This window comes from Haliotis asinina, chromosome 3 (genome assembly GCF_037392515.1).
Source record: "Haliotis asinina isolate JCU_RB_2024 chromosome 3, JCU_Hal_asi_v2, whole genome shotgun sequence".
Taxonomy (NCBI): domain Eukaryota; kingdom Metazoa; phylum Mollusca; class Gastropoda; order Lepetellida; family Haliotidae; genus Haliotis; species Haliotis asinina.
The window spans coordinates 72,540,571-72,558,164 of NC_090282.1; the positions used below are offsets into that span (position 1 = coordinate 72,540,571).

General features: G+C 39.6%; 1 protein-coding gene across 1 annotated transcript; it reads right to left on the reverse strand.

Moving 5' to 3' along the window:
• Positions 1-2,094: 2,094 nt before the first annotated feature.
• Positions 2,095-9,171, reverse strand: LOC137279024 (acid-sensing ion channel 2-like). Its single transcript, XM_067811508.1, has 5 exons — positions 8,740-9,171; positions 6,710-6,791; positions 4,206-4,324; positions 3,708-3,803; positions 2,095-2,706 (listed from the first exon to the last, which is right to left on the reverse strand). Exons 1-5 carry the CDS (start codon positions 9,169-9,171, stop codon positions 2,095-2,097), a joined length of 1,341 nt encoding a protein of 446 aa, XP_067667609.1.
• Between the last annotated feature and the right edge of the window lie 8,423 nt (positions 9,172-17,594).

A 17,594-nucleotide genomic window follows, 5' to 3' on the forward strand; every position in this document is an offset into this window, starting at 1 on the left:
GTAAATTATTGTCCTCCTGAAACGGTGCGTAAGTCCCCAAAAGTTCAAAGTCAATGTAAACCAGGATACTTAAATGTAGTGTTCTTGTTATTTTAATTTGACTAACATTTCTTACAATCGACAGCAGCTGAGGGGATTGTGTAGCTCCAACTAGGATCCATGCAGGTAGCAAAAGTACTGTAAGTCCCCGTGTTCCCTAGTATGGTGATCTACCTTCCGTTGTTGGCGATATATAGCCTATTTTTATATATTGTGTTGTTCCCTATAGCTATTCCCTATTTTAGAATTAATTACTAGTTTTACTGTTCTTTATTGGCAGTATTATATAATCTATCTTCCATTATTGTTAAGCTATATAATGTTTTAGTCACGATATGGCTGAAATATGGCCATAGTGACTGTCTAGCTTTTCCACCTAAAACCTCCCGTAGTATGCTTATGAGTAGAAAATGTAGCTGACGAATGTATGTCATTCGCATTTCTGTCTTTAACAGGGAAAATTCAAAGATAACCTCTTCAATATGTCCACTGTACCTGTCCCCGGTTAATCCACACATTGTCCTGTCGATCTCTCAATAATAACGTATTCCTGTACGAACTCAACAATAACATATTCCTGTATGAACTCATTAACAGGTATTCCTGAGCAAACTGTGCGATTGTAATTGCACATCAGGCGAAAAGGTAGCGTCCATAAGGATCCCTGCCCCTGTTGGTGTGATTGGCAGAAGTTGACTAAACTATACCCATACCATTTAAAAACTAAATAAAGAAAGGCTATCAAAAATAAACATAATCCTGAAGTGGCAAAATAAATAACATAATTCAAATTCTAAACCAAAACATCTACGGAAATTACTGAAAGAACCGAAACAACTGCCGTAAATCCACAGATACTGTCACAAACGGGTCACTAAAACATAAATTCCCATCTACATAAAATTAAAAGAATCATCAAAAGAGACAAATACACACACTGCAACGAAACAGAGATGCAAGTGCTTAATATTGATTAGTAAATTAATTCCCTCATTGTAAGTGCCGATCCCATGATGCTGATCTAATCCGGCATATGAAAACGTGTTTCGAAAGAGAACTCAAATGTTGATTTTGTTTATTATTTGTTGCTTGATTTCCACTCGACAGGCATATATCTAGATGGCACTAGATCATTGTGAGTGTTACAGAAAGTGTTTGCAAAACATAGGTGCCACTTTGTAAACGTGATGTAGTATGAACTCACGACATCATTACGGTAATGGTAAATCACACAAAGTGATTGTACTGTTACGTCTAAGCATTGCATTTTCAGACCCGTGAAGGTCCCGGGGTAGAATAGGCTTTCAGCAACTAATGCTTGCCATAAACGGCAACAATGCTTGTCATAAGAGGCGATTAACGGGATCGAGTGGTCAGGCTCGCTGACTTGGTTGACACATGTCATCGGTACCAATTGATGCTCATGTTGTTGATTACTGGATTGTCTGGTCCAGACTCGATTATTTACAGCCCATCGCCATATAGCTGTAATATTGCTGAGTGCGGCGTAAAAAACTAAACTCACTCACTCACTCACTCACAAATTTACACTTTCCACACAGCAAAGCTCTAAACTTTTTTGTCACAGAACAATTACAGTCGTTTGGTGATTGACCGGAATTTTCATGGACAATGTATTTGTGTTGTCTGTTATCTGAAATCATGAAAAGCGAGCTTTATCCGAATATCATATCAGTAATCTAGTTAACAGTATATATATATATGTCACGGTGAAGTGTTTTCCTTTGAAAATAACTCACCGTGTAACTTGTAAATGATGATATTGTTCCTATTTTGAATAACATTGTAAACATCATAACTCAAGCAACACGCAGAATTCAGTTAAGGTATTTAATATTCACATGCACGTGTTCCTACTCATAAAGGCCCACAAATTACCATACACAAGGTACCTGGCAGGACAGGAGTACTACAGATATACATGCACATTCACATAACATGAATGTCACAGTGTGTGACCCTTTTCATAACAAAGGGTGTTATCGTTGACGTTGTCAATTGTTTCTCTCAAATTTATGTCATCGTGCATTTCCACTACCAATGAGTTATAGAGTTGTCTGCTCTGTCAATCTTATGAACTTTGTTCTTGTCAAATACCGCCGAGAAGACAGTGATACATAAGAAGTCAAACACTTCTAACACTGTCAGCAGACTGGCACCAAGCAACAGTCCAAGCGCTCCACCGATGTCACAAAACAGGTCCAGGATCTCATATTCCAGCTGTTTCTCAATGTGTTCGTAGGTCATAGAGCTCATGTACATCTCCAGAATGACGAGATTCCTCCTCCAGTACTCTTCAGTCTTACCCTTGGCCTTGGTGTACGCAGTAATGTAGTTCCTGGTCAGTGGGGCGCTGGAGTGTTGGGTGGTGAACCTGGTGTAGCTGCATGGCTCAGGACACCCGGCTTCACATCCAGTGTCTGTCTGCAGGTATTTAGCTTTACCTGGGATATAACATTCTTGGTACTGTTGCAAATTGCAAATTGCAAATTCTTCACTTGGATTTATGAAGTCCCGACAGTTACACATGCTCAAGAGGAAATCCATCTCACACTCCAGTTTACATGCCTCCCGGGAGTAGTTTCCAGTCATATATTTCAGGAATCTGTCACCACAACCGCCTATCCCCTCCTGCGCTGCCACCTCCTGTCATAATACAGAAATAACATCATCACATGTTCTGAATGTTACTGCATTATTCATTGTGAATTTTAGTTATTACCATATGCATGTGCAAAACTGGGTTTTGCAAGGGGTTTTCATTTTCTAGTTTCACATGGTCTTACGATGGTCATGTGTTCAGGTGGAGTTTTGTCCTTGTCTCTTTGTCCTCAAACGTCTTTGCAGTTGAATACTTGCTAAAGTCAAATACCAGTGACTGAACCTGAATATGAAGCTGTGAAGTTTATATCCAACAACTGTGCTTTGTGCAATATAATGAACATACATATTTCCATTTATTTGGACGGTAAAACTATGATTTGTACAACACCTACGACAGTAACAAATAATCTTCTAACACAGATCAACGGTAGCTGATATTTATGTTTCATGTGCAATTACGTTCTCTGATCAGCGCTGGTATATGTAATCATAGGACGATTACAAAGCATGGGAGATAACTGATCATTGTACTTTTGCACTTCTGTCAAAAGAAAATGCTGCATCAGTTATCGGATCTTTAGTTTAATACGCCTCTTCTTAGATCGGGAAGTGCATCAAGCGAACTGAGTAACTTACAAAATTAAAAACCAGAAACGTATTGTGCAGTTGACAGCACACGGGCTACAATCCTACAACGTGTACGAAGCCAGAGCTGCTTTCAACTAGACTGAGAATAGTCTCTTTGTCCCGGCTAAAATATGGCACCACAAATCCAGCTTAGTTTGGCAAGAGTTGACTCAGATGCCTGTGAATGACGTTTTCTATTCAACTCGAAAGAACGTATTAATGTAGTATGTGGATTGTTTTATCTTAATCTTCATTTCTTATATTGTCCAGAGACAACAATAAATGTACTTAAGGTTGAGGAAAACACTCCCGAAGTGTCCTTATAGGTGCGATTTACTACTGATAACTCGCTTTACGACTGTTATTTTCAGATTTAAAATTAATTATTTCTTGTATCAACAAGGCATGAAACTGACCTTCGCTCCTATGCCTACGAGGTGCTGGAATCCGGGAGCTACTGCCATTCCCATCTCGGACATGATTGGGATCACCTCCGGAGCGTGAACAGCCACCTTCAGGAAATAATGCATAGATATTACCACAAGAAATACATGATCATGCATGTGAATACCACAAATGATTAAATTTGTAAACGACTGTAGGTTGCGGCACCGGTTTCTTTTGCTTACAGATCATGTTTATAGCTGCCTCTGTGAATCTAAGCAAATTCATAATAATATGTTCTTGTCCTGAACAACATTCCACAGACCAAACAGTCCCAGCTCAAAGATGTTTTGGTGTCCTTGTCGCTGCATATGCACAGTAGTAAGGAGGGTACTTCAGGCAGGAGTAATGGTACTTGTTTTGGGGGACACAGGTGGTGTTTGTGAGGATTACGTGGGGATAGGATGCAGATAATCGTATCATTTACAAAATCATTATTCAAAAAATGGATACGTTTCATTGACACTAACCATAAATCCTGTTCCAAAATATTTATCATGACTCCGAGTATATTCCTCTTCCTGGACATTAAGCAAGAGGCGCAGACCATGGGCACGTCCGGAATTACGAGCAAGCAGAGAACCATTGCCTGAAAGAAAGAACACATATGTGTATTTTGTAAAAGTATGAAACATGTCACTCAAATGCATTTATCATCTACAAAATAGATAGTTATTTTCAAATATAACTCTCTACAGGTCTAACTTCTCGTCACATCATCTGACTTTAGTACTGTGATGGTCAGTCTTGGACGCTGACATGCAGGTTCCAGACCACCTGTAGGTCTGTGAATTTGAAAGGCGCTTTCACCAAGGTTTCATTACATTTCTTCTGAGTTGTGTACCAGATCTTTGCTCTTGGTCGACAAGATCGACGTCTATCATCAACGTTATTTGTCGGTTGATACCATAACAGTAATTCCCTAAACAGAGACTGAAATTGTAAGAGCCTGTGCCACAGTTCTCTGTCCAGTGTTCTGATAATCCAACTGGTCGTTAACGCTTTTTATGTGTCAGATGCCACATCTCAAAAACAGTTTGAGTTTAAATGAGTTTAAATCTAAGAACAACTCCTACTCACAACTACTTTCTCACTGAAAAGAAGGATAGCAAACTGACAGTAATTTACCAACGTTACGCTCAAATGAAAAATTGCCTTTTTGGTCTAGATGCAAAACACAACTTGAATCGCAATACCATTTCTAAATCCATTACAATTATCAATACAATTTTAAGGAAGGTAACCACTTAACTTTCAATGACTGTGACTTTGCCATTGATGATCTTATATGTTATCACCAGTACATTTCGCCTGGGACACACAAGCTGCCTATTCTCCACTGAAGACTCCCGTTTTACGTGTACCCATGCTTTCATTTTCAGGGGCATTTAAGACGAAGGTGGGCCTGTATATTTGTAGACTATGGATGCTGCATTCATATACAGTATGGTTCAAAATTATTGAGAATAGCTAAAGCATTTCATATTATTAAACGAGAACAAATCAGATAAAATTGAATGTATTGTGAAAGTGAACTGACCTTTTCATGTTGTGTAGGTAACAATTTAATATTTTATCAAGTCTCCTTGAGCTTCACGGCACAGTCTAAGACGGGTAGGCATACTTCCTATCAGAGAGGTTAGTGTCTCGTGAGTTATGCTGTCCCAGTATCGGACCACTTCTCTCTTCATGTCTTCAATTTTTGTCAACCCCTTTTGATTCACACATTCCTTCATCATCCCCCAAATGTTCTCAATGGGATTAAGTCAGGACTATATGCAGGAAATGGTAATGCAGTCACATTTTTCTCCTGAAACCACTGCTTGGCATGTTTTGCGATGTGTTTAGGATCATTATCTTGCTGCAAAATCCAGTCATTTCCATAAAACACGTGCACTTGGAAGGAGAAAATTATCTAATATGTTAGTGTAGCGTTGATTTCCCTCAAACACACACAGCGGGGTCGTTCCTAATAAGGATATCCCTCCCCGTACATGAAACTTTGGGCTGTATTTAGGTCGTCGATACAACGGTGCTGACGCAGACTTTGTCCATATTTTCACATTATTGGGATATACCCATATTGAGCTTTCATCAGTAAAAATCACATTTTCCCAGTCAAAGTTTTCATGTGCCAAACACCACTCAACACGCCTGTCTTTATGTTCTTGTTTCATGAAAGGAGAAGGAATTCCAGTCTTTTTCTCCCATCCAAGATCAATCAAATTTCTTCTAACTGTAGATTTTGATACAACTGTTGATCCCCTTTCTATCATTTCATACCTGATGTTGGAGATGCTTGCCCTTTGCTTTTTAGACGCTAAAATTCCCAGCCGGACGCGACCTGAGAAGTCCAATTTTCTGGGTCTCCCTGCTCCTTTCTGGTGCCCAAAATCCTTTCCCTCTTTAAAATTCTTCCTAATCCTATACACAGTAGAAAGAGGAGTTCCTGTTCTCTCTGCCAATGTATTTACATCATCAATTCCTTGATTACACAACTCTAAAATCAACCTTCTTTTATCTTCAGCAGAAATTGTTGACAGTGCTGAGGAAAATGACGTCTGCTACAAATTCAGGGGAGGTAACTCTAATTGTACTATACTCAGTAGGCCAAGATGAGTTACCTCCCTTATACCATTACTTAGTTTTAAGTATCAGTGAATCAGTTGAGGTGTTAGGATAGCTCAAAGTAAGAAGAAAAATTCTCAATAATTATGAACCAGACTATATCATGCGTATATGCTGCTGTCTCAAGGTAGAGGTAATGAATACTTGCGGGCCATTCTCAACCCAAAGCAGTCGTAAAGCTCCCAATTTATACTCTGGGGAATCCATCAAAACGCCATGGCGTCCAGGAAGGTCCAACAATTTCGTTTCAGCTGATTGAAATCTGAAATACTACCATCCAAGTATGCCGCGGTAACACTCGCTATTGAGTTGCAAAACTGGGTGTGTCAATGACAATATCATTTACCGTTATACTTGAAACATTTCCCCATATCAGTTTCCAGGTAGACAAAGGCGTCTTGCCCACATGGTGCTGATTCCCAGTCACACTGAAAGAAATAAGATCGTTGACCATGATGATTGTTCTCACTGATATCCTCAACCCATGTGAAAATAGGTATTTGTTGCTTCGAGCATTAACCATGTAGTACAACACAGAAATGACAGTATCACCTCTTCTAAATATTGTTCTCAGAATTCTTTACCGTAGTCGCTTTTATTATTGACGTAGTAAAAGACAAAGAATTCTTCAGACCTAGCGCTTTAGCTGCATATTTGACCATTCTTAACACTTGCAGATTTGGAAGTTTTTTGTACACTGTTTACTAAATTGAATGCATGTATCATACCTTGGTCTTTAGTTTGACAAAGGTGCGTTTTAAGTGTTCGTCTTGTATGAGTAGACAAGGTATGCGCGTGGGCGTAGTTACAATATGACTACTTAAGTCATAGCTCAGCCTCACTTCTTTCGTGGAATTCATGTTGCGATGTCCAAATGCCATTGCCATATGGCATTAATTTCGGAATAACGGCAAGCATGGACCAATAATGCCACTAGAATATTACCAGAAAGTGTTTAATCGTTTGAACGTTGTTATTTTTAGAAATAAAAATCACATTTTTCTATTCATAAGAAATAACAGGAAACAGAATTGTCAAATCACAGGAACAAGTGCCTGTATGTCAGCCCTTAGCTTATTACCTTACCCACAGGCTTCGCCAAGGTAGTCTTAGAGTATCTGAGCAACCGCAAACACTTTGGGCTTTCCGTCAATGATGGAATGAAATAGTCAGAATTATACCGGAAGTGTTCATCTGGGTAGCCTCATTATGTGATTACATACTAGACGTACGTCTGCGAGGTTACGTCTATGTCCTTTAAATGACATATCTCATCCCTGTATTGCAGACCTGTCGGATTGCCATTTACAGAGACAATGTGTCCGACCATGAGATCCGCTGCTCCCCATACCATAACGTACGGCGGGGCATCGGGGCGGGAACTTGTGTACTCACTCGGTTCCATACAGTTCTGGAAGTGTTGGACGTAAGCCAGGAATTATCCGAGCAGTCAGTATGGCAGTCTGGACTCGATTCCTTAGATCGGCCATCCAAACATGACTGTCTTGCGGACGTAACGTCGCGCGTAGATTGCCGGTCCGTGGCAAAGTTCTCATGTTCTCATTGTGTTGACAACGTCTCCTTAGAGATGATATCGTCTTCGGGTGGACATTAAATAATGACTGGTCACTTCCTTTCGGGCCATTTTAGTCTCCAACATACGTGCGCCGTGGAGACGATGATTGTCTGGTAAACCATGACATGACGTACATGCAGTTCAGTGGCTGCTGATGACGTCACCGTCAACATCCGGTTGCGTAACTGAATAACGCTCAGATAGCAATCCTCTAGGGGTGTTAAGGGCTTACCTGTTATACTGAAACTGTTAAACAGCCGAATTATGGTTTGTCTTGACCAACCCAATGACCTTGCAACATGGCTGTTGGAAGCATCCATTTGTGACAATCCTGTGGACCACCGCCAGTCTTGGTATTTCTCATGAGAGTTTTTGTAAAGTGGTTGTCTTCACGACAAATAGTTTTTTTATACCCTCTGTACGTAAAACTTCCTGGGTATAGAACAATAATCACAATTTTGTGAAATTCGTGCAAAACATAGACACATGTCTTTGGTTACATTTTGGCAAATGAAACATGGTTGTTGCGTCCTATATAAACTTGTTCTTCAATAATGCTACTAGATAGCACGCAAATGTGGGATTGCAGCTACTTTTACTACGTTTGGCCGTCAGTTGTTATACACAGTAAGAGCACATATTGGATGTGTACGCTGTCGACATGCGTGGAGGGGTACCAGCTCAACATGTTCAGACTGTGTCAAACATATTTCTGTAAATATCTACATGCTGCAATAGCAGATAATTTCCAGGATTTCTTGTCACTCTTTCACTTACAAATATTTACACAGGCTACCTACCTTAATGATAGTGTTTTCCATGGTGTGTCCGTAACTGCTGTTTACTGATATTAATCCGTCAATATTCGAGATGTCCAACTCACTAAGGTTAACGCTTGGCAACTGTTCATCGAAATCAGTATATGGATACGCCATTTGAAATCCGTCGGTCCATCCAAAATTCTCAAGCAGTGAATTCCTCATTATATTGTTATTACATATTGTTATGGATGGAAATAAAAGCGTGTTGTCAAGGATTTGATCCACTCTCACGTTGACTGGAACAGACAGATATAGAGCTATCTGCTTGTAGATGTTGAAAGTGGTGAAACCAAGCCCACCGCAAAAGATGAGGAACCAGATTACCCGTCTGTAGATGTTGGCATTGGTGTCACATATCTGAGATAATCCCTGTACAGTCACCGCCTCGTGTAAAGGTTTATTGCCTCCCATAGCTAGAGAGCAGATACGTTCGTCAAGATGGCGAGGATTTAGGTTTCAAAGCCGGCGAAACGAAGTATTATAATATCTCGTTATTTGGTTTTCGATTGGAATCCCGTGGTAAAGGAATATCTGCTGATTGTTCAACCTCGTAATACATAGGCGTGTGTTGTCATTAACGGATTGTTTTGTTGAGTGGGTTAAATACCTAACAGACTCATGTTGACTTAGTAAAGAGGTTGATGGCTGACATCATGGCACATGTGTTTTGATTCTATACACTAGTTGCTGCTGGTGATTAACGCTAAGCTAACAGCTCATTGCACTTGCTCAACATTGTTCTCTGAGACAGAGAAGGTTTCCATGGGGAGAGACGTGGGGTAGGGCTGAACGGAAAATATAGAGCGATTAATGTAAATTCTCTGTTAGAACCCTTTAACTAACTTTAGCTAATTAATATTCTTCAGATCTTGGAATTCAACAGAGCCACGTCTGTTGGTTTCTATACATCGAAATGGCTGGATGTCCATCATAGTCTGTGGCAGAATGCATATGACAGTGTTCTATGATTTTACGTCTGACGTCTAGTTATCAACCAATAGCCAGATATGGGTATTTCGCAATCATCCAGCGATAATCGATTTCGAGGCTTTCGTATCATGTGAGGTCTAATATGGAGGATCATGTTATGTGAAACCAACAAACAATATTTGGGAAACAGGTAACTTCCCTCCGCCCTGGCGCGAGGCTTCCATCACCCCATCCCCAAACCAGGAAATAATTATACAAATCCTTCTAGTATTCGTCCAAGAGCATTTGCAATCTTTGTCTCTAAACCTATGGCACGGATGATCAATATGTCTGGTATCTAGAATTAAATTATCAGATAACTCATGTCCATTGTGGTTTTCGACATCAGAAGTGCACTTTTGATTATCTTGTGAGATCTACATGTACTATCAACTGATGGCGAGATATAGACCGATTTTACGTTGTGTTGCTTTCACATGTGTTAGTATTTTACACTGAACTCAAACTAGTTTTAATTATTTTGTGATAATCTAGTCTTTTATACTGTCCTTCGCCGACATGTTTTAACAAGTATAAATATATTGATTCTTGGTACGTATGTTGCCACTGTCACTGGATCCAGAACAATATCTTTCAGGTTAGATTACCTGATCACAACAAAATACTAATAAATAATATCTTTTAGATTAGATTACCTGATCACAACAAAATAAACAAGCGGTCACTAGAAAATTAACTTCAAAGACAAAGCGTGCTGTATTTATTTTTGTCGTAAACGAAGAATGCATCATAATGCAGAATTATTCTTCGACAAAGAGTGTCGGTGGGGTAGCCCAGTGGGGAAAGCGTTGGCTCGTCACGTCAAAGACCCGAGTTCAATTCCCCAAATGCGTACAGTGAGTGAAGTCCATCTCTGGTGTAACCCGCTGTCACATTCTGGAATACAAGTAAATGCTGCATTCAAAAGTTTGAACCCATTCATCATCAAGGTCTTATACTGTGTTAAGATGTATTTAGAACCACCCCTGTTGAAAGCATATATGTTGAAGCTAATGTGCTTTGTCTTGAGATCAGACTGGCACGGCAATAGGTTACTAAACTCCATTTCGATCCATACAATCCTGCCTTTACGAAACCCTCTGTTCCTGCACGTGGAGTCCGCAATACGTATCGTATTGCAGGTACAAATATACATTTGTCGGCATTTGCTTATTATAAACTACCGGAAGTGCCGGTCAATAGTGCCTCATATCAGTTTGTGATTAACCAAATTGACCAATTGAACAGGCTGATACAATGAGTGAGTGAGTTTAGTTTTACGCCGCACTCAGCAATATTCCAGCTATATGGCGGCGACCTGTAAATAATCGAGTCTGGACCAGACAATCCAGTAACCAACAACATGAGCATCGATCTGTGCAGTTGGGAACCGATGACATGTGTCAACCAAGTCAGCGAGTCTGACCACCCGATCCCGCTAGTCTTGCTACAATGAGGGTTGCTGAGGGCCTATTCTACGCCGGATCTTCACGGGTTAAGGCTGATACAAACTCCTTGAACTTAAAAATCAGTATACCAAGCAGACATACATATGCTAGTAAAACAAAATACGGTTGTATCAAAGGATGGCGATAAAAGTGAGTAAGTTAGAGTTTAAAATCACTTTGGCAATATGTAAGCCATATCGGGACTAAAACAATATATAAATTAACAATACTTACAGACAGATTATACAATTCTGTCAACGTCGGACTGTAAAATAACTAGAATATCACACATGTAAAACTAGTAATTCAGTCTGTAACATTTTAACTATAGGGGACAACACAATATAGAACGGGCTACAGTAAAATGACTAGATGAATATCACAGATATACACGTAAAACTGGTAATTAATTCTAAAATATTTAGCTATAGGGGGCAACACGATATAAAAATAGGCCATACATCACCAACAACTGAAGGTAGATCACCATACCAGGGACCATGGGGACTTACAGTACCTTTGCTATCTGCATGGCCCCTAGTCGGATTTACATGTCTTTCCGCTGCAAGCAATTGTAAAAATTGTTGGCCAAAATTAAAATAGCAAGAATACTACTTCTAAAGATCCATGTATGTTTACATTGACTTGAAAAGTTTTGGAACTTACGTACCCTCTCAGGAGGACAATAATTTTACAACGCTTCAACTCTCTTTGAGGGTACAGAAATAACAATTCAAGATACTAATCTAAACTTACAATCATTAAATTACATCTATCTACAGAACATATTAATCATATTTCATCAATGAAATCGATGTGCTTTAAAAACCAATAATAAATAATGAATGAGAACTAACAGTGTTAAAAGATCCTTAACTGTTTTCACACTAAAAATATTTATCCCTTGTGAGATAGAGTGTCAGTTGCTGCTGTTATTTTTCCATAAACGCCTCAGGTTTACGGTTCATTGGAATCTACCTTGAGGATTCCGCCATCAAACATAGACACAATAAAAAAATAATTTCCTTAACTTTACAGGAAGTATTTAAGGCCTGAGAAGTTTATAAAGTGTGTTCGCAAAATAGGACTTTGTGCCATCTAAGAACATTTCACAACATTGTGCACGGTTATCCCACACCAAATGTATGCAGAGAAACCTAACGTGTGTTAGATCTGAAATGATATACTAGGCTTTACGTTATTGTGCGTTTTACTTTTTCATCAGTTTAAAAGCGTGAATTAAAGAAATATATCCAGTTTAATTCTGTATAAAGATCTGATCTTATAACTTTGTACAACACAGAACAAACATACACCAGATTTTGTTCCTTCATCCGGTGGACATTCTCATCTAAACGTGCCGATGATGTATACTGGGACATTTCTTACAATGTTGCTTCAGATGATGCATGCTATGTATGCAATGTCTGAATCCCTGGACTTAATCGTTGATAAAATTTACATGTATCTGAAATTTGGAAGACGACATTTAGGAAAGAAGCATGTGTGAGCGACTAGTGTGCTCCGCTATCAGCTGATTCCTTTCATTATACGAGCTCGCGCATCAGAACCTCTGCTCGTATAGGCAAAATCTAAACTAAAGAATTTTGTTGTGTATATCGACCTCTGTATCTTTCGTTTTTCATGATAGTAGACGGGCTTTGTATGATAAAATGTATGAATAAAAACATGATTTCTCTGTATCATATACTATTAGTGTTAGTGTACTTAGATATATAGAACATTAAACCTTTCCAAATAATCAGAGTACATCACAATGTATTACCAGTTTAAATACGCGTTCTTTGTAAACAAAAAATACAACAGAAATAATATAAAAAAATATTTGCTTCACTGAACTTGTGGATCATGTGATATCGGCCTAGTGGGTGAATTTGGTCCTTAAATCGTTGTCCATTGTGAAACAGTTTTAATGGCACTGCTTTATTTGCGTTGGAATTTGGTGGAGGTCAATAATGAGGTTGGTGATATCGAAGTGAAGTATTATCAGGAGTTGTCTGGAACAACTAGAGTAATCCACCATGGGATATAACCTGGTTTTAACACCACACAAACAGACATGCGCCTACCTCAGTCATGCTATATTAAATCCACCCCCACAGTTTTTTAAGTGGATGTACTCATTCTGGACGTCCACCCCAGGAATGCTCTGAGCTTAGAAGCTGAACGGTTACCAGTTTGTTCTGTCGTTAGTATTATGATGAGAAAATGGAAGCTGCCACAAGCTGCCTCAGAAGAATGGAAACCTTTTTCACCAGAATGTTATTCCACAGAATATTGAAATATATTTTGAGTTTTAAATCATAAGAATGAAGATTTTTATGGATATCAACTTCTTTATATGATGACACAACGTTTCGGAGTTAATGCTTACTCCTTCATATAAAGAAGTTGTTATCCATAAAAATCTTCATTCTTATGTATTTCACTTCTAAATGCCCTTCAAAGACTTGAGTTTTAAATCGTTTGGCAAGTCATGTGGGTATACTCAACGATTGTAACACATTCAGTCACATGTCATTACACCTAATTCGACACAAATTTCGCAAAACCTGCCATGTTCGTCTGATGGTTAGCAATCCTGATCAGCAAAGCTAGGTCGCACCTTTGAAACCGTCTTTTGTAATCAGTAACAAACTCCTGCCTTTCAAGATCCAGTTTTGCTGGATCACCTTCTGATTGTGATGGCCCTTTACGTAAACCTAGATCAGGGGCCCGTGTCACAAAGCTTTCGTGAGTTTAAGATCTCGTAAGTTTCCTCGTAGCATCACTATCACCAATACCGTAACATACGAGGTGCCAGTGTTACGAGAAAAGTTACGAGATCTTAGGTTTACGAGAGCTTTGTGAAACTGACCCTTGGTAATCAGAAAATGTTTATGATCATGCTCAAAGGCGTTTTGTTTTCCCCTCCAACATCGGATGTCAGTCTCAAACGGAGCACAATTATCAATCTCGACTCCTTGGGGCTTATACAACTCTTGCAGCCACTAGGCGCACCGACTTAATATGGCTTTCCGATCCTTACGAGGTACCCATTCACAGATGGGTGGACTGGGACACATAGTCACAGTACTTTGTCCAAGCTTGCTGCACGTTGCTGTACACGCAACTAGGTGTTTGGATGTATTCATGTGGCCACCAGCTGGTCATATACGCGACGGATTCGTGGGTTCTTTTAACTGCACAGGGTTGTGCACACTAGGGATTGTGACAACACGGAAAGAGTCTGCACACAAAAGTTGACTCCACTGTTTGAACACCCGATCATAGGTGGGCTCGATCCCGTCACCTCAAGTTCGCTAGATCACCAGCATGATTTTGATGAGAGTTGTGACTTTGGAATTGCTAATGGCATTGTTTACTATGTTGAGGCTATTTCGTCTGATACACTAGAACTGACCTTTACTGCGCTGTAAACCAAATCTATTTATCTATCTATAAAGTACGTTTTTCACAGAATAGTCAAGTTTTATGTTTTAGCTTGTAAAGATGTTAACTCAACTCTAATCATTTGCCGCCGAGGCTCATTTGTTTGAGGTGTTTCAAAAAACTTGCTTACTCGTTTTCAGATGAACAGGATCAGGCTGAATTAAACGATCATGACGCAGATGCTTATGACACTGTCGCTGGAACTGGCCTTTTGCAAGAAGGTTAGGGCATTCTCTTTGTTATCATCTATCAATAACCGATAAACATCACCCACGTTGATCTTGGGTACAAGTTGATATATAAGTGTACAAGCGTCAGTCTTCTAACGTCCTTTCACTAAATGGAGTACAAAACCCTCTGCTTAATTCGTTGAACATGGTCTTTTCAGGAATTTCATTTGGGCATCAAACACAGAAAGGTAAAAACAACATTATCGCTGATGCAAAATCACAATAGTATCAGTTTTAACACATTTTACTCATTTTCCTTGTTTGTTGTTTAACGCAATAGTGAAGCTATATTGCCACGGTCTGAAAATACTCTAGTCAGTCCTGTGATCAACAGCATGAGCATCGATCTACACAGTTGGGATACGATGACAAAAATCAAACGAGCCAGACCATCCCGTTAGTCGCCTCTTCCGGCAAGTATGGGTTGCTGAGGAGATTTTTATTCGACTCCTCACAGGTGCATTCGTGTAAATAATCAGCATGCATACGCAGTTACTGTACCTATATAAGGTCAGAAAGTTGTATGTTTTCCAAACGTGATCGTGACAGCGGCTCGTGACATCGTACATGTGGTTCCTTGTGAAACAGTGTTGTGGCTGTGCGGTGGCTGTGCGGTGGCTGTGCGGTGGCTGCATGGTATCGTTTCTGTCATTATATGGAGGACAGCGGTGGAGATGGTTTCTATATCTCTATTTGGAGACAAGAATACTGTCTAAGGTTCTATAACCGATAGTAGAATACAACATTAGGTTTACGCAATATCACGGCTGAGAGAGGCGGTGGTTAAAGCATCCGCTCGTCACGCTGAAGACCTGGGTTCAATTCTTAACATGGGTACAATGTATGAACACCATCTATGGTGTCCCCACCGTCATATTATAGCTAAAAGCAGCCTAAAACCATACTCGCTCACTAATGGCGGGGAATACCAGAAATAGGCTTCGCAAAGTATAAACATGTGAAGAATCGAACCCGAGTCTTCGGCGTGACTGGGCTACCCAGAGTATGTAAAGGGGCACGTGAGTGCATCCATTGTCTCATGTATATTTCAGCCAGTTTATCCTTCTTTACAGCAAGGTGATTATCATTGGTTTTGTATTGCCATTTCAATCAAATGTATTTATTTGTAAGGGGAGATAAATGTATAGAGTTTCATTGTATATTTGTTAATAATTTCTTCCTTGTGTGGCAGGTTCTACACCAAATCCGTATACCGAGTTATTGTTTCAACTTGGCAATCAACAGGTAACGGTTTCAATGGTATCACAGTCAGTTCTTGTGGATACTAGTTTCAGGTACTGGTTTCTTGTTAACCTGTGACCTGTGAAGGTCCGGAGTAGAATAGGCCTTCAGTAACCCATGCTTGCCATAAAAGGCGACTATGCTTGTCGTTAGAGGCGACTAACGGGATCGGGTGGTCAGGCTCGTTGACACATGTCATCGGTTCCCAACTGCGCAGATCGATGTTCATCCTATTGATCACTGGATTGTCTGGTCCAGACTCGATTGTGTACAAACCGTCGCCACATGGTTGGAATATTGCTGAATGCGGCGTAAAACTAAACTCACTCACTCTTGCTTGCTAACTCGTTTCAGCTTGGGAAATGAATGTGCCATAAAGCCAAATGAGGGTTCTGTTTTTAATGACGAGAATATCATCTGTCACAACACTTAACTGTTCCAACATTCATTAACCCTGATGGACGCATGTGCATGCGAGTGTTGCGTAAATACATGCAGATCTAACCCTGTAAATATAGTGTGTAAGTCGTTAATGTTTGTATTGTTCAATGCAACTTCTTATCAAAGCCCGAATGGTTCACACATTCCATCCCACAATGGCTTCGCGCAGTATTCCTAGTTTACAACAATAAAGATATTTGTTCCGTGATTGATAACAATATTTGTTCAGGGACAGGATACCACTCGTTAGGTTAACATTGTTTGACATTCCTCATACACCCCAGGAAATTCAACCACCATGTGTATATCCAGTCGTTTAAGTATCTGAATTAAACATTCCTGATAATAACCTGTGGGCACGTACAAAAGACTCTTCTACCAAATACAACAGCGTTGCATGTAACATTTATTCACTTAATTACAAACAGTTGTAAGCACAGAAAAAATATTGCGCCCGTATGAAAGTCCATCACGAGGTATGCAGACCCATTGCTCTTCGAAGTGAACGTTGGCATTACACAAATAGTTTTCATGGATTTCTGCCAAGAGCAATCTCTGATCAACGTATAGAATGTATTGATATTGAGGTCCTATGTGGACCGTCGTTAATGCCACACCCAAACTAGTTTTATCCACTCCTCTATTCCGAGAAGTCAACCTGAATATCAACTGAACGATTACTTTGAAAGCCTTGAATATACCACGTTGCATTATCTGCTATCACTACATGAAACTGTTGGTTTTGAAAATAGGAAGAGTTCTGCTTTTCACACTGTACATGCCATCACCAGCCTCAAGCGCGTCAACATCGGCAATTTGCCGAAGCATAAAACAACTTTAAAGTTTACCTGACCTATGGCCAACACTTAATCAGTTCAATACTCATTCATGCAAGATATCGGCCATTAAATGCTCGAAAACACATTTATCACATATGTCGGACTGCAGTCTAAACGTAAGCAAATTAGCAATGTGTTATGTTCATGTTCTTGTTTCATTTAAATTATTGATAAAAATAATATGTACATTTATATTGCGCCAAACACAATTC

Coding starts and splice junctions, on each gene's coding strand:
- LOC137279024 (XM_067811508.1), bottom strand. CDS start 9,171: ATGGGAGGCAATAAACCTTTACACGAGGCGGTGACTGTACAGGGATTA. Junction 4,325..6,709: donor GAAATGTTTCAAGTATAACG/GTAAATGATATT, acceptor TCTTTCTTTCAG/GCAATGGTTCTCTGCTTGCT. Junction 3,804..4,205: donor ATTTTGGAACAGGATTTATG/GTTAGTGTCAAT, acceptor TATTTCCTGAAG/GTGGCTGTTCACGCTCCGGA.